Genomic DNA, 16,000 nt, shown 5'->3' with positions numbered 1-16,000 from the left:
AAAAACTAAGAACTTGGTAACAAAGTCATTATTTAGTAACAAATCTAAGGGCAATGTGGTCACACCACCCAGGCATAAAGGTTATCGATTTATACTAACGAAGGGCCATCTCTAAAGCCATCGCAACAATCTCGATTCGATTACAAGTTTCAGCGACGCCGCGTTTTGTAGCAGAAAAATTATTTAATTTTCCTATTTGTGCTTCTTGCGTTCGTTACAAATCACCAGGTGAGTTGCGTAGCTGCCCATAAACAATTAGAGATTGTGGAAAACAAGGCGAAATGACCAAATAAACGAAGATGAAAAGTGGCGGTGGAGTTTGCACGAAATCGAATCAACCCCCCTGCCTGCAGCTGTGTGAAAATGCCGCAAATATTGAATTAAAACCGCCATATTGTGCAACTTCCGCGAGCTTATCAAATCGGTTAAAGTGAGTCGCCCGGATTAGTAAAGTGGTGCGATTGATTAAATTCGTATTAGCCCCGCCTTTTGGCCCCACGCCCATAAACAAACGCCGACAAACTCACTTTTTTCTCCTCGTCCGCTTTAGTACAGTCGCTTGAGTGAAAAGTGGCGTACGTGTGTGTTTGTGAGTGACAGCGGGAGAGAGAGATAGAGAAAATCGCGTGAGAAACTCGTTTAGCTTCTGTTTTTGAGCGTTTTGTGCGTTTCCCCTCTTTCGTTTTCGTTTTCTGTTTGGAATTTTATCAGGGCGCAAAAATAACATAACCCACACAGAAAGAAAAAAAAAAAAACAAAATATAAGAGTTGTGCTTTAAAATAAATAAGAGTAGGCTGAAACAATAAAGTCATTAAAGAAGTAAATATTTGTCGTATGTGGCAGTTTGTTTAAAACAGAGAAGCAACAAAAATATTAAATTCAAAGATCAATTATTTTACTTGAATCCCGTGTTAGCTTATAGTAATTAACCTTTTTAAAATATATTAGAAATGTAAGAATCTAGTTATTATAATTTTTTTCTGTGCTTTCTTAAGTGGGTCATAGCCACCAAAATCTCACGTGTTTGTTCTGTACATTTATCTGTTTTGTAGCGTGAACATGTCGAGCAAATCCCGACGTGCTGGCACCGCCACGCCGCAGCCCGGCAGCACCTCCACCCCGCGAGCCCCGTCGGCGGGACCCCAGCAGCACCATCAGCAGCCGCCCAGCCACTCGCAGACGGCCTCCAGCCCCCTGAGCCCCACCCGCCACTCCCGCGTGGCCGAGAAGGTGGAACTGCAGAACTTAAACGACCGCTTGGCCACCTACATCGACCGAGTGCGCAACCTGGAGACGGAGAACTCCCGCCTCAGCATCGAGGTGCAGACCACCAGGGACACGGTCACCCGCGAGACCACCAACATAAAGAACATTTTCGAGGCTGAGCTGCTGGAGACGCGCCGTCTTCTGGATGAGACGGCACGGGATCGTGCCCGTGGCGAGATCGACATCAAGCGTCTTTGGGAGGAGACCGAGGAGCTGAAGTGCCGGCTGGACAAGAAAACAAAGGAGTGTAGCACCGCTGAGGGTGAGTGATCCGGGTGCGGGCTAAAAAACCAGTTGCATATCATATTAATATCATACCACATCATTAAAACAAAGTTAGACCTATAAATTAAACTGATCTTAAATATCAGATCTATAGTAAAAGCAAGATGGAAACACATTATCACTTAATAACAATAACTAAAAATTATTCCTAAATATGATATCATTAGTTTTGATTCATAACATAAAAAATAACACGTTTCAAAGGCGTAGTACATTTTGTTATTCCCAAACTGGTATTTCAAACCATTTCTGATGAATATCTTAGACTACTTTCAACCCCAGTGATCTTCAGTGGCAGTGATCAAATCCACCCTATTTTGCCTCCAATTTAAACAGGAGCCCATATTGATTGATTGATTTTTCTACCCTGCAGGCAATGCCCGTATGTTCGAGTCGCGTGCCAACGAGCTGGGCAATAAATTCAACCAGGCCAATGCTGACCGCAAGAAAGTTACCGACGAACTGAACGAAGCAGTCAAGGAGTTGGAACGTCTACGAAAGCAGTTAGACGAGACACGTAAGAACCTGGAGGCGGAGACACTATCGCGCGTTGATCTGGAGAACACCATCCAGAGTCTGCGCGAGGAACTCTCTTTCAAGGATCAAATCCACTCGCAGGAGATCAACGAGTCGCGCCGAATCCGCCAAACGGAGTACAGCGAGATCGACGGACGCCTCAGCTCCGAGTACGATGCTAAGCTCAAGCAGTCGCTACAGGAATTGCGCGCCCAGTACGAGGAGCAGATGCGCATTAATCGCGATGACATCGAATCGCTGTACGAGGACAAGATCCGTCGCCTGCAAGAGGCCGCTGCACGCACATCAAATTCGACGCACAAGTCAATCGAAGAGTTGCGTTCTACTCGCGTCCGTATCGACGGTCTAAATGCCAAGATCAATGATCTAGAGCAGACCAATGCCATACTTAATGTACGCATACGCGAGCTGGAGCAGCAGTTGGACAACGATCGCGAGCGCCATGGCCAGGAGGTGGCCCATCTCGAGAAGGAGCTCATCAGACTGCGCGAAGAGATGACGCAGCAATTGCAGGAGTACCAGGACCTGATGGACATCAAGGTAGATTCAAACCTTTTTTTATTACTTGGTTATATTTGTACTGAAATCTTCTTTGTTTCAAGGTCTCCCTGGATTTAGAAATCGCTGCCTACGACAAGCTGCTGGTCGGCGAGGAGGCTCGCTTGAATATCGCCCCAGCCTCCAACACTGCCACCGTGCAGTCTTTCAGCCAGTCGCTGCGCACCTCCACCCGTGCCACGCCCTCACGTCGCACGCCCTCCGGCGCCATGAAGCGCAAGCGCGCTGTGGTCGAGGAGTCTGAAGATCGCAGCGTGTCCGACTACTATGTGTCGGCCAGTGCCAAGGGCAACGTGGAGATCAAGGAGATCGATCCCGAGGGCAAGTTTGTGAAGCTGTACAACAAGGGCAGTGACGAGGTGTCCATCGGTGGCTGGCAGCTGCAGCGTCTGATTAACGAGGGCGGTCCATCGACCACATACAAGTTCCACCGCTCTGTGAAGATCGAACCGAATGGCTTAGTGACCGTTTGGTCGGCAGACACCAAGGCCTCGCACGAGCCGCCGTCAAGTCTGGTGATGAAGTCGCAGAAGTGGGTCGCCGCCGACAACACCAGGACGATTCTGTTGAACGCCGAGGGCGAGGCTGTTGCCAATCTGGATCGCATCAAGCGCGTGGTGTCCCAACACACATCCTCCTCCCGTCTGAGTCGCCGGCGCAGCGTGAGCGCCGTTGATGGCAACGAGCAGCTGTACCATCAGCAGGGTGATCCCCAGCAGACCGGCGAAAAGTGCGCCATTATGTAATATCACACACAAAAACACAAACTTTTTTCTGAACCAGACAAATTAACAACAAGCGGAAAGTATAACAAGAACCCACAAAAACGCAGAGGTACAGAAAATTAATAATCAGATAAGTTATTTTTGTTGGCCACAAGGCCAGTAATTTAATCAAAAATCATTTGTGTAGATTTACTTAAGCAGATTTCAGTTAATTTACGTTTCGTTTTTCTTCAAAATCTTCTCTAACTTTGTATGAAACTATAGTTTATTGTTCCATTGACAACGTAATTTTCACGTTTTATGTTTTCGCGTAAGCAAACTATTGTAATCTTTATTTGGCATAAACTGGAGTCTTGAATTTCATCTATGCCACATAGAATTTACATAGCACTTTCACCTTTTGTATTTGTGACGCCAAGAACTTCGAAAATATTGCAAGAAAACAATATTTTCGATGTACTTGCGCACCCTCTCTCTCTATGAGTAAATAGTTCTTAAGCAATATCCAAGATTAACTAACCATAAACTACAAAAACAACGAGCAAATGAAAGGGAATTTAAAAATACAGGTCAAGAGGATTAACTAAAAGATGCTCCTGACAACAGACATATTTATTTAAGTATTTTTTGTACAATCAGCATAAAATACAATATACATTATACATAGAAACACGCCTACGGAAATGACAAGAAGCCAGCAATATATCTTTTTTAGCCATGGCCATAGGGTTTACGATCCCCATCCCCAAAAAAACCGCTTTCTCCCGAATCAAACCGGTTCTTGAGCTTCCTGCAAAAATTTCACCGGACAAGCAACAATAACAACAGCAACTACAGCGAGAAGAAGAATGTACAACAATTATAAAAAAAGAGAACATATAGCGGCTCAGCGATCCGTCGCTTTTTTATGAGTGGGCGTGGTCGCGTTTTACGCCGGCCAAACAAATTCAACGCCCACTCAAACTATTTAAAAGAAACTGATGAACACTAAATTTTAAGTACATCTACGTTTATGTATGTAATTGCAAATAAATTGATAATAAAAATAAAGAAACCATGTTTAATAAAAAAATCGAATAAATAAAGTTTTCAATTTGTGAGAGCGAAATAATATTAAATTAAAAAAAATAATTTGCTTTAATTGTTCATTTAATATTCTTGTCAAAACCAATATGCTTTGTAGAACTTTGGGTTTGTAGGGTATACATTTCACTTTCGCCGCCTGGTGGCCCTTTTTCCTCGTTTGTTTCACATATCCATTCGCCGCCTTGAGTTATTTTTAGATATTTAATTTTTTCTGCGTCAGTACATACATACATATGAACATGTGCAATGCGGGCAATGCTCAAATTTTTTAAATTTTGAGTTACTTTTAAGTGCGAGAGATTTGAGTGAATTTCGAGGTGCGCAAGAAGTGGAAAATTTAACCGGACTTTCAGCTCCTGTTTGTTTTCTACTTCGAACAAGGTGTCAACTCTGTCCGATAAACCACTCAAGAGCGCCAAAGATACAAATGCGGAAAGGGAGTTTCAGATGCATAACAAACCCACTCAAGAGCGAAAGATGCGGCTTGTAGTGGGAGTTCATTAAACTGAGAGATACAAAAGTATCCACAATATCGATAGAACACTCAAGAGCGAAAGATGCGAGGTAGAAGTTCATTCAACTGGAAAATGCAGAGCGTAGAAGCTAACCACTAAACCCTGACCGTTCGACCGGCGATAACGATAGCAAAAAGTATCTCAAGGTTGCCAACTGCATTTGCGATTACCACATGTACATTCTCTTTATCAGCCGAAGAGAGTATTTCAACCGCAACCGCAAGTACGAACTCAAACTCGAGCTAATCGCTGCATAAATTGCCGTTCGAATTGAACAATTGAACAGTCTCAGTTCGCAGCTCAAATTGGAAATAAGCGACACTCCCAAAATCGCAAGTGCGAGCAATAAAAGTAATATATAATAATAATAATAAGTAAGCAGCTGTTTGCTTTCGCGTGCTTTGAAGGTGAGTAGCCAAGCATTATGAATAGATTCAAGTACGATTCGTGTTGCCAAGTGAGAACGAAAGTGTTTCCCGTGGGGACAACGCCATAAATGGGTTAATTGTCAATAATTGCCAAGTATGTTTTTGCTGCTTATCAGTCGAGTATGACAATAAACAAGCGAATATCACTGAGTACCCTGCAAATATACACGAAAAACAAAAATTGAATGGGAGGAATTACTCTTGTATCTTATCCTACAATATCAACATCTAATCTTAATCCTTGGCAGTGCCAACATACGTTTGCATTGTCACTGTTCTAAAGCGATAAGGCCTTTGTTTTCCATTTTAGAACACCCATTGCTTTTCTTTCTTCACAACTGTTATCCAGTTATTCGTTAAAAGGTACGGGTGAAATTCAGTACTAAAATACAATACAGTTTAATATATTAAGCCTTTTCTTTAAATTTTAATCCAACTTCATCTAATATTTATTTAATCACTTCCCATTTTCTTATTGTTTTATTTGTTTATTATTCCTTCTCTATTTTAAGTGATTTATATTCTGAAAACGCTTTCAGATAAACAAAAATGAGACTGGTGATATTGGAGACAAGCGATTCCGTTGGCAAGTGGGCGGCCAAATATGTGATGAAACGGATAAATGACTTCCAGCCAAGTGCCGATAGGTAAAGCATTTACATATAAAATATATTTTACTTTTATTAACATTTACTACTTTTCAGATACTTTGTGTTGGGCCTGCCAACGGGATCGACTCCCCTAGGAATGTACAAAGAACTGATTGAGTTTCACAAACAGGGCAAGGTATCCTTCCAGTATGTGAAAACCTTTAATATGGATGAGTATGTGGGTGAGTCGTAGCTTTAAATTAATGTACCCACAAAAAGCTCTTTAAAATCAGGAATATCTTTTGGCAACTTTAATTAGTATAATCTGAATATAAGCACTTCAAGAAAGATACTCTTAGAAGTGACCATGGTTGTCTTGATTTTAGAATGCTTTTACTTGGATTGATTTATAATAAAATCTTTTTAAACTTTGAAGGTCTGCCCAGGGATCACCACGAAAGCTATCACTACTTCATGTGGCACAATTTCTTCAAGCACATCGATATTGAGCCTAAAAATGTGCACATTTTGGATGGTAATGCAGCCGATCTGGTAGCCGAGTGTAATAAGTTTGAAGATCAGATCCGCGAGGCTGGAGGAGTAGAACTGTTCATCGGTGGCATTGGACCCGATGGGCATATTGCCTTCAATGAACCGGGATCCTCGTTGGTCTCAAGGACCCGGGTGAAAACTTTGGCGCAGGATACGCTGGAAGCGAATGCCCGTTTCTTTGAAAACGATATGAGCAAGGTGCCCAAACAGGCTTTAACCGTGGGCGTTGGCACTGTGATGGACTCCAAGGAGGTAATGATCCTGATCACAGGAGCTCACAAGGCGTTTGCCTTGTACAAGGCCATCGAGGAGGGCGTGAACCATATGTGGACCGTTAGTGCCTTCCAGCAGCATGCCAATACCCTGATGATCTGCGATGAGGATGCCACATTGGAGTTGAGAGTAAAGACCGTGAAATACTTCAAGGTATGCCCGCCCTCGATTGCATAGATTTTATAGAAAACTGGGCTTAGATGAACTGGAATTTGGGTGCTTAAGTAGCTTCTGAAGGTGTTGGCTTAATATACCCTTGGAGTAGTTTTTGTATGGTTGTTAAAAAGAATAATGGACTTGCATGCCTAGACTTAAATGCTTGTAATATAATGGCTTCCATGGTTGTTATTGTATGGTTTAGTATAATTCTTAAGAACAACAGAACTTTGTTAACGACTGGCTGTCTGGCCATTCCCACAATTTCGCAGGGCATTCTCAGAGATATAGACGAAGTTTCCCAACAGGAGGGCTAAACACACGGATTTTGCGTAAAGTATTTCCGAACTTGTTTTGCTTTTTCACCAAACTCCACACTTTATGTATCCGAAACTATTTTTAAGTCGTAGTCTTATGAAAAACTGTTTATAGAAGGTTTATCAAAGAGATATCTGGAACAGCCTCTGGGATTAATAGAATCAAGCCATGCCAACAAAAACTCGGATAACTTCAAAGGCTTAAAAACGGAAATTACTTTAAAAAAAGGAACATCAATGTGAAATTTGGAACTTCCTCTGTGATCAAAAAAATCAATTAGGCCATCAAAAAGTCGTAAACTTCCAAGCTATAAAAACCGAAAACATAAAAAAAAAAAATAAGCTTTGGTTTATCTATGCATTTACATCAATGTTATCTTATTTTAAGAAACAAATAAAGCGATGTTTTTTAATACCGTACTTTTTATACCTAACTAAATGTAAGCGAAAAAATAAATTTTTCTTTAGGATCTTAATAAAAATGATATGATTTTCCTTATTTTGCATCTCTCAAGTTAATGTTTAAGTTAAGGTCGAAATAATAATTATTTAATAGTATAAATGTTTTTATAACTAAGAACACATCAGCTATTAATTGTTCTAATTTATCATTCATTACATATTTACAGAGCCTTATGGACGTTCATTCCAAGCTGATAGAGCAACAAAAGACGACGTAACCCCAGACAGTCGACATCATCAAAACCCTGATGTATAGTTTTTAAATCAAAATCAAACAAATTTTTATACGATAAACGTTTTTTATATGTTAGTATTTCAAATTTTATAAAGTTTTGTAAAAGAAACTGAGTTTGTATATTTTTAAGTATATGGAAAAGCATACAATAATGCGAATATTTTTGAATTTACAGTGACTTTGAGTAAAATAATTAAATTTTCACCAAGAACACCATTTCTATAAACATTTCAAAACCTGTATACTTTTTTTTAGCTTTACCCCCTGTAATGCTTAAAATGCCAAATTTTTAAGTGCATCGGTCTTTAATATACTAATTATTATATTTATTATTTAAAATTACTTATAATTACAAATACATTAGGGATGAAATTAGTGGCTATGCCAGACACGAGAGGGCCATCATATCTTGCCCAGTATCTTGTTGTCCGTGTAGACGAACTCCTCGTGGTCCTCGATCAGGCGGAAGAGCTCCTTGGCATAGTAGATGGAACGCACCGACTCCTCGAGGATGAACTGGTGGTTCTGGACGGCCCGGCGGACCTGCTCGTGTATGAACAAGGCCTCCAGTCGCTTGGCCCGGTTGGTCAGGCGACATGCCTCGTGGTTCCGCAGACGGGCTTCTCCGGCCGTAAGACGGCACTCCACGGCGGGCTGATGACGGGCCGCATTGTTGTGGTAGCTGCAAATGTCACCGATGACCCTGGCATTCGCATTGAATATTCCATCGCCAGCACTGATTACGGTATTGCAGACGGCCGGAGAGCAGACCATTTCGCGTTGCAAGTGCTCCCGGATCATCTCCTGCAGGGCCTCCCGACGGGCAATGGTCAGGTAGCCCCTGCGGATGTACTTCCTTCCAATCTTCTCACGCATCGACTTGAAGCAGAAGACCTGAGTGCCCCACACTCTGCCCTTCAGGGGTTTTGGATTCTTGCGATCTGCTCTGGGATCCCGGAAGAGCTGCCTCTTCACCCGCTTGAGGCTTTCCTTGAGAGGCGTTAGTCTCTCCGGCAGCAGGCAACTGTTCACCTGGTGCCAAACTTCTCCAGGTGTACTTAATGCCATCGCACTTGTGGTCCTCCAGTACATCTTGTGACCCATGCCATTCATCAGATACAACTGGCGGATGCACTCGTTGAGGAAGCTCCTCTTCGTGGGACTGTTGAAGTTGGGCGGATTGTTCAGCACATAATGATCCCGCTTGTAGACCACACAGTAGCCATAGTCCTTGTCTCCATTGAGGATCCCTGGCTTTTGATACACAATCAGCTGCTGGTCCTTGTAGTCAATTGGCGAGTTAAAGATGAAGATCTGGTTCTTGAGCGCCTCCTCCTCGTTGGGTGTGCGAAACATCATCAGCTTCTTGGAGTTCGGGGGCTGATAGTGATCCATGGCGTTTGACAGTTGGAATGTGAGTGATAATTATGTGGTTGATTTGGTGGGCTTATATAGTGCGACAGGTAGATTGTACCGGTGGGAGGGACCCTGGTGTACTTTGACCTGCCTCCTCAACCGTCATTTTGTGCAGGTCAAAGGTAGGGTTTTAGTGAGCTTAGAAATTCCTATGGCTTAATTTATACCTGTAAAGCGACAGATGGTAAAGTACGTTAATAGATTTCAGAATTGTCTGCCAATTTGTAACTCCCTTCAAGGGAATCAGCTAAAGGGAACTGTTAGGATATTTTATTTTTGTAGATGATGACAACCTGGGTTTTGTGATCGATAAATAAATATACGTATTGAATAAATAGGCATATAATGCGATGATGATTTATTTTATATGAGTTATCTGCTAAGGTAAATGTGGAGCCTAAAGTTAAGAGATAGAATAATGGTTCAGATAATAATATTAGCATTTTATAGCCTTTTAAGATTACTCTTCTATAAACATGTGTTATCGACAGAGTCTATTTGAAATCCCTACCCTTTGGACCTTAAACTTTAACCAAAGTACTGAAATTGTCTTGAAAACAAGGTATCTAATCTTTGATTTTTAAAGATAAAGGTGATTATATTTTAAAATTTAAACTACTTTTAAAATTGTTGAACGATGTATAAAAGCGTTTAAAAAATTACTCTGGGTATTCGATTTCTGTTGAATTGCAATTGGTGAAAATGCAATTTAAATTGGTGAAACGACCCTAAATAGTTTCTGTTGAACTTTCAAACGGCAGTGACCAATTTTAAATTTTTTCAAAAGTAAAACATGTAATATTTCATTTTTATAAGTTTATGACAAAAACTATTATTATAAATTATGACAAGAGGTATAAGATTAAATAGACTATACCTTAATTGTACAGTACTATATTTCAGCTTATTTTATAAGTTCTGGAGTTATGGTGGGAAAGGTTTGTTTTAATTAAATTAAACTACCCAATGATTTGTCAAGAAGGCTATAAGTGTTGGCTAATACTGATGGCCAATTCACGAGTAATCCCAGTAGGTCATGAGTTTCCATTTGTCTAGCGGATAGGACAACTTGAGCAACTCAAGTCTCACGTTGAAGATTTTGTTCAAACGAATGTATCGTCTACCGTCTAATTCGTCTATCAAAATATTATATTGAGTTCAGGTAAGATATATAAGTCAAACTGTTAGAACCTTGACGACTTGACTTGACTGATATTCTAGTCGCAAACATAAAGCTCAGAGGACTATAAGAATAAAGGCGAAGCCAACGAATATTACAAGCCGTGGTTGCCTCATTAGCTGGCAACTGAAAATTGGAAATAACCCAGTAACTCCCTTTTGTGGGGAAGTCTATAAGAACAATTCCCAAAAGGTTTTAATTTCTGTTGTGACTCGCAGCAGGCTTAAATAAACGAATTTTGTCAACTTCGTTAATCCATGCCAGGTGTTTTGGGCCATAAAACAGTGGCACGATTGGGCCTGTAAATCGGGACGAGAAAGCAGCCCTAATTTAACTGCAGGTAAAGCTCCTCGCCAGGTAAAAGCCTACGTATATAATGCAGTAAACCCTTTTTGGCATATAAGTCTGAGGGATGAGGAATTGCAGCTGTCAGAGAGAATCGAGTCTTCACAACGGCAACAACATGGGCAACGTCATGGATCGCAAGGTGTCCTGCACAGAGGCACGTGCCACAAATGCCACGCCCACCACTCCGTTCGTTGCGCCCAAGGAGCAGGAGATCAGAAAGCCTGAAAAGGTGGAACCCCAGGAAATTGTCCCGAATTTGACATTTCACTTATACAGCTATCGCCAGCAAATTGGTTGCAAGAAGCATCAGCTGATGAAGTGGGCCACATCAAAGCTCCTGCTCACCGAGGAGCTGCTAAAGCTACAGAAACAGCATCTTGGAGAAACCACCGAGTCCTGGACCGATTTCGGTGCCATGCTGTCGGACGAGGATGATGAAGAGAACCGTGCTCCAGGCGGCACTTTTGATCCACTAGCCCTGGAATTGAGCAACCTGAAAAACTACCGCCTGGAACTCAGGAGCACCATTCTGGACTTCGCCCAGGAGAAGATGAAGAAGCGGGAGAAGAAGAAGCTGAAGCGTCTGAAACGTCGCACCCTGATCTCCTCCAAGAAACCCAGCAACAAGAACAAGGTCAAGTACTGGCATCCGCAATTGGAGACGGAGGAGCAATTGGATCTGGATTCCCAGGATACCCAGACAGAGGTCATTGTCATCGATTAGCCCAATATGTATAGTTCCTAAAGCTTAGTTAATTTAGTCGTTACACTCGTTCTAATTGTACATACTTATATTTCCTAGTCTGTTTTTATATCCATTAAAATAGTACTTACTATAATAAACAATTAACTTGCAATCCTATTTGACCAACTGACTTTTGACGGGACTCCGGAAATGGCCCAAATCAAAGTTCAATGAGCTTTTTGCCCTGTATCCTGCATCCTGTATCCGTATCCTGTATCCATTCCCTGGATGCATAATTAAAATGTCGCGTAATTGATTGCGACTCCCGTTCCTGTCATTGCCCCTATTTGATCCTGTTCCCGTTCTGGGGTCAAAAAGGTAGGATACTTTAAGATATATGGGTTGACTGAGTCTTTTAAAGTGACAAACACATATTATAAAGTATCCAAACAAATTATGATCATATTTTGAAGTCTGTATTACACAGGTTTGTAATTTTTACATACTCAGTAAAATTAAAAAAAAAATTATTGTTGATAAGTTTAATTTTTTTGAGATACCATTTGGGTTTTCTTTGCTTTATTAAAATAGTCTAATTCATTACTTTAAAATATGTTAAACATTTTCTGAATATTTTATATAATACGACTGCCATTTTAAAATACAAACCTACTTATTGTTTTTATTAAAATAACTTATTTTTAAGATATATATTGAACTATTTGGATTGTTTAGCTATATTTAAACAAATACAATGGTAAAAGTTTTTTAAATGATTATTAGAGTGCGTTTCTAGAAAAATGCTCTCTAATTTGCTTCATATTTATTAGTTTTCTGGTTTTTAGTTACCATAATGTTAGTCAACCTCAATTCCCGTCTAATTTACAAGCCGAATCCGAAATTACCCAATAAACCACAGACAGTTTATCTCCGCAAGTGTGTCACACTCTCCAACCCCTAAATCTCCTCTGACAAATTGTCCAACTGCTGACGGTTTTGTGATAGACTGTTACCCCTTTTTTTGGGCCACTTTGGCCCCTTTTTCCCACTTGGCCTAATCTAATCTTGCGACTAATTAAATTTACTCACACGAAAAAAACCACCCGAGTGCAGTCGAGAAGCCGAAATAAATTATTGTGGGTCATGCAACTGCGTTTGCAATTACGGGAAAGTTTGAAGGATATATTTATGTGGCCCCAAAGGAGCAACTCGACTCTTTGAACTTGTCCCAGAAACGTGCCAAAAAATGTTGTGCCACTTTGAGCAATTATTATAGAAAGTGCGAAAGCCAAATGCAATTATCGCATTTACACGGCGAATGCTAGGTATTTAATAAAATAATTATGTGTGGTCTAACCTATTTACGGGAATGGGAATGCGGATCTGGATTACGACAAGGATGTGGATGAGGATGAGGATTCGAGCTGGGCACGCACTTTGGCATACGCAGACAGACGCCTGACACAAATTCCCCTTGCGACTTACACAACTAGCTCGTCCGCAAAGCGTTCAAATGGCTCCCGAAAGGGGCTGCAATTTCGAATTCCTTGCAACGCATCAAAGCGCAAACCAAATTGTGACATGTCCTCTCGCCGAGGAGACCCACTCCCAGTTTTTCCGGCAGTTCCACCCAGGACTCCGCACCACCCACTGCGTGGCGACCACAAACAATGCTGTGCTCCACCAAGCGGCCATCGGAAAGGGAACAATAGAAGTGGCACAGGCACTGAAACAAATATAGAGTAATTAAATAAAAAGCTATCTAAGACACTAGAATTAGTCTGTGCTACTTAAAAAAAATATGTTCCATCTTAATTTGAAGTAAACAAATATACTTAAAGTCCTTGAGATTAAAAAAAATCCATTCTTGTCATTTAAATTGTTACTTTGGTAAAAATATTTATTTATTTAATAATTTCATAAAGAAAAATAAAAATAAAGCTAATATAGCTATCCATCAAAATATATATATTTTTTTATGAAAGTAAAGAATTGGCTTTTCTGTGGATCTTTAGAGTTAAATAAATGTAAAGAAAAAGGACCCTAATTAAATTTATGAGGATCTTTAAAGCTAAATAAATTTAAAGAAAAATGACCTCAATCAAGTGAAACACCTCTTATACATATTCTAAATATAAAACATTACTAAATAAAATTGTAATTCCAGGGAAAGGTGAATTGTTTCATGAATTAATATGATCTAAACAAAAATGTTGTAAAATAATCAACAGTTATGTATGAAATTGAAGATATCCAGCCCGCATTACTTACTAATTTTCATATTTATAAGTAAAATCCCTTTGGTATCCAATTTTCGCAGTGGATCCTCAAAACGATGGCTCTTTTGGGGGTTGTGTGGGTGGGTGAGCCCTTTGAAGAAGACCACCACCACCACCCACCATGCCTCCCCTGCCACTTCCACGCATGTGTAGCCGCTGTTAATTGCCGACTAAGCGGAAGTTCCTTAGCATTTTTGCTTTAATTAAATTTTTTAATAAATACGTTTGAAACACATTTCATTAATTGCAAACATTTTTAGCAGAGCCTTCGAGGAATTGCCGACCGCTTGTTTGAAAGAAGTCACCCTTAGAAGCGGAAGATATCCCCTATACCCATCATTCTTAAGGCAATTTCGTAATGGTTTTTGGTGTGACTAATTCAAAAGCTTGAGTTTCAAAGAAAAAATGACTATAAATTATTAAGAAAGAACGAATAACCACCACCAATAAATAATATTTATGTTGTATATCAAGGAAACTAATCCGAGCTCGGAGTTTTAAGTTTAGAATGAGAAAAAATAAGTTCCAGACGCTTAGTAAGTAAAACTAACTAGATCAACATGTAGAAAGTATTTATTTTATAAATCAATTTAAAAAAAGTTAACATACCTAAATCAAGTAATCTGGGAATGGAATTCAAATTTGTTTTTGAGTCTAGTAGGTGTTGATTCTAAGTTCTTTAGATGTCAGACAACATACCAAGCGTTCACATCGAATATCTCATTCAGTTTTTGAGTCTTGCTAAATTCATACGTTTTCATTCGTTTCGTTTTCTATATTTAAAAAAAAAATCATCAAAATTCTCCAAAAAAATAGTAGTAAATTTTGTCCGAATCCGTTCTGCTCTTTTTTTTGTTGTTCTATCATTCTGTGTGAACCTTCCAAAAAAGAATAGAAAAGAAACGTGAATAACGAAAATCGGAATTATCATTAAATTTTGGAGATACGTAAGAGAAGCAAGATAACGGTAGCCAAGGGCAAACATTGCGAGAAGGAAGGAAAGGAGTAAATAGACGAAAAAACTGGTAATATTTGGGATCCAATTTTTAGGGGCATATAGAGTCTGTATTCGATAGTGACTGGGTATCTAGGAACTCTGTTTGAAAATAATTATTAGCATTGTCCGCTACATTTACATATATGTAATTTTATGTAAGACTTTATAATAATGTTTATGGTATCGATAGTCCTACAAAAAGCTGCTATCGGAACTTTAGTGTTAAAAAAGTTCAGGAACACCAAAAACTGTCTTTAGACTAACAAAAGATATCTCATCTTTCCCCGCAGATAACAATCCCATAGCCAAGATGTCCGAAAACATTGTGTGCCACAAGTGCAAAGAGGCCATCACCAAGCGAATGATCACCGCGCTGGGCAAGACGTGGCATCCGGAGCACTTCCTGTGCCGCCACTGCGAGGAGCAGATCGTGGACGCCACCTTCAACATCCAGAGCGGAGAGCCGGTGTGCAACAAGTGCTTCGTGGAGCGGTACACCAACACCTGTGCCGGCTGCAAGAAACCGATCCTCGAGCGGACCATCTGCGCCATGGGCGAGAGTTGGCACGAGAATTGCTTCTGTTGCGGCGGGGCCTGCAAGAAGCCGCTGGCCAATCAGTCGTTTTATGAGAAGGACGGCAAGGCCTACTGCAAGCAGGACTACGAGGACCTCTTTGCCGCCAGGTGCGCCAAATGCGAGAAACCCATCACGGATTCGGCGGTAGTGGCCATGAATGTGAAGTGGCATCGCGATTGCTTCCGCTGCAACAAGTGCGAGAACCCCATCACCACACAGACCTTTACCATCGACGGGGACAAGCCGGTGTGCCCCGCCTGCCACTGCTGATGTCTCCAGGATGTCCACGTATCCCCCACCTCGGCACCAAATTGTTCAAAGTTAGCCGTTCGTTTCCACACAATATGATTGTAACCGAATGAGGCATTATAAAGCACACTGCAAAGACACCGTCTAAACAAAACAACGCTCTACCAAATACAAGACAACTTAAAATAAATTGAACTAGAAAGAGTTTTTTGAGGGGTATTACGGGAATATTACATACAATAATTTAGCATTTATAACAAATTGCTAGTTATAATCACATGAT

General features: G+C 40.6%; 4 protein-coding genes and 1 pseudogene across 10 annotated transcripts; 4 read left to right on the top strand and 1 right to left on the bottom strand.

Moving 5' to 3' along the window:
* The first annotated feature begins 70 nt into the window (after positions 1–70).
* On the top strand, positions 71–4,042 carry Lam (Lamin). Its single transcript, XM_036815003.3, has 4 exons — positions 71–228; positions 1,054–1,529; positions 1,926–2,629; positions 2,692–4,042. The coding sequence occupies exons 2-4, from the start codon at positions 1,061–1,063 to the stop codon at positions 3,391–3,393; spliced, it is 1,875 nt and encodes a 624-aa protein (XP_036670898.2). The 5' UTR covers positions 71–228; positions 1,054–1,060; the 3' UTR covers positions 3,394–4,042.
* A 1,191-nt stretch (positions 4,043–5,233) lies between these two features.
* Oscillin (glucosamine-6-phosphate isomerase Oscillin) lies at positions 5,234–8,015 on the top strand. Of its 5 annotated transcripts, none has more exons than XM_070995980.1 (7): positions 5,241–5,380; positions 5,712–5,764; positions 5,914–6,048; positions 6,106–6,233; positions 6,428–6,969; positions 7,245–7,300; positions 7,919–8,015. In XM_070995980.1, exons 3-6 carry the CDS (start codon positions 5,951–5,953, stop codon positions 7,287–7,289), a joined length of 813 nt encoding a protein of 270 aa, XP_070852081.1. In that variant the 5' UTR covers positions 5,241–5,380; positions 5,712–5,764; positions 5,914–5,950; the 3' UTR covers positions 7,290–7,300; positions 7,919–8,015. The 5 variants fall into 5 exon arrangements, with proteins under 5 accessions (XP_016923913.3, XP_070852081.1, XP_070852077.1 ...); XM_070995976.1 differs by having other exon boundaries at positions 7,245–7,304; XM_017068417.4 differs by lacking the exon at positions 7,245–7,300 and having other exon boundaries at positions 5,243–5,380; positions 5,941–6,048.
* Positions 8,016–8,324: 309 nt separating this feature from the next.
* LOC108012798 (uncharacterized) lies at positions 8,325–9,728 on the bottom strand. Its single transcript, XM_017078235.4, has one exon. The coding sequence runs from the start codon at positions 9,379–9,381 to the stop codon at positions 8,389–8,391; it is 993 nt and encodes a 330-aa protein (XP_016933724.2). The 5' UTR covers positions 9,382–9,728; the 3' UTR covers positions 8,325–8,388.
* Positions 9,729–10,356: 628 nt separating this feature from the next.
* LOC108011926 (uncharacterized) lies at positions 10,357–11,975 on the top strand. Of its 3 annotated transcripts, none has more exons than XM_070994411.1 (2): positions 10,357–10,564; positions 10,847–11,968. In XM_070994411.1, the coding sequence occupies exon 2, from the start codon at positions 10,995–10,997 to the stop codon at positions 11,652–11,654; it is 660 nt and encodes a 219-aa protein (XP_070850512.1). In that variant the 5' UTR covers positions 10,357–10,564; positions 10,847–10,994; the 3' UTR covers positions 11,655–11,968. The 3 variants fall into 3 exon arrangements, with proteins under 3 accessions (XP_070850512.1, XP_070850513.1, XP_065722920.2); XM_070994412.1 differs by lacking the exon at positions 10,357–10,564 and having other exon boundaries at positions 10,732–10,922; positions 11,009–11,975; XM_065866848.2 differs by lacking the exon at positions 10,357–10,564 and having other exon boundaries at positions 10,732–10,922; positions 10,987–11,968.
* Positions 11,976–14,575: 2,600 nt separating this feature from the next.
* LOC108009728 (transforming growth factor beta-1-induced transcript 1 protein pseudogene) lies at positions 14,576–15,924 on the top strand (annotated as a pseudogene).
* The last annotated feature ends 76 nt before the right edge of the window (positions 15,925–16,000 follow it).

Source organism: Drosophila suzukii, chromosome 2L (genome assembly GCF_043229965.1).
Source record: "Drosophila suzukii chromosome 2L, CBGP_Dsuzu_IsoJpt1.0, whole genome shotgun sequence".
NCBI classification, from domain to species: Eukaryota; Metazoa; Arthropoda; class Insecta; order Diptera; family Drosophilidae; genus Drosophila; species Drosophila suzukii.
Note: the sequence above shows the minus strand (reverse complement) of the source record. Positions and strands in the feature narration are given on the sequence as shown.

Excerpts from the sequence above, each read along its gene's own strand:
- Lam (XM_036815003.3), top strand. The coding sequence starts at position 1,061 with ATGTCGAGCAAATCCCGACGTGCTGGCACCGCCACGCCGCAGCCCGGC. Across the intron at positions 1,530-1,925 it reads GGAGTGTAGCACCGCTGAGG|GCAATGCCCGTATGTTCGAG; the intron begins GTGAGTGATCCG and ends TCTACCCTGCAG. Across the intron at positions 2,630-2,691 it reads AGGACCTGATGGACATCAAG|GTCTCCCTGGATTTAGAAAT; the intron begins GTAGATTCAAAC and ends CTTTGTTTCAAG.
- Oscillin (XM_017068424.4), top strand. The coding sequence starts at position 5,951 with ATGAGACTGGTGATATTGGAGACAAGCGATTCCGTTGGCAAGTGGGCG. Across the intron at positions 6,234-6,427 it reads TAATATGGATGAGTATGTGG|GTCTGCCCAGGGATCACCAC; the intron begins GTGAGTCGTAGC and ends TAAACTTTGAAG. Across the intron at positions 6,970-7,918 it reads AGACCGTGAAATACTTCAAG|AGCCTTATGGACGTTCATTC; the intron begins GTATGCCCGCCC and ends ACATATTTACAG.
- LOC108012798 (XM_017078235.4), bottom strand. The coding sequence starts at position 9,381 with ATGGATCACTATCAGCCCCCGAACTCCAAGAAGCTGATGATGTTTCGC.
- LOC108011926 (XM_070994411.1), top strand. The coding sequence starts at position 10,995 with ATGAGGAATTGCAGCTGTCAGAGAGAATCGAGTCTTCACAACGGCAAC.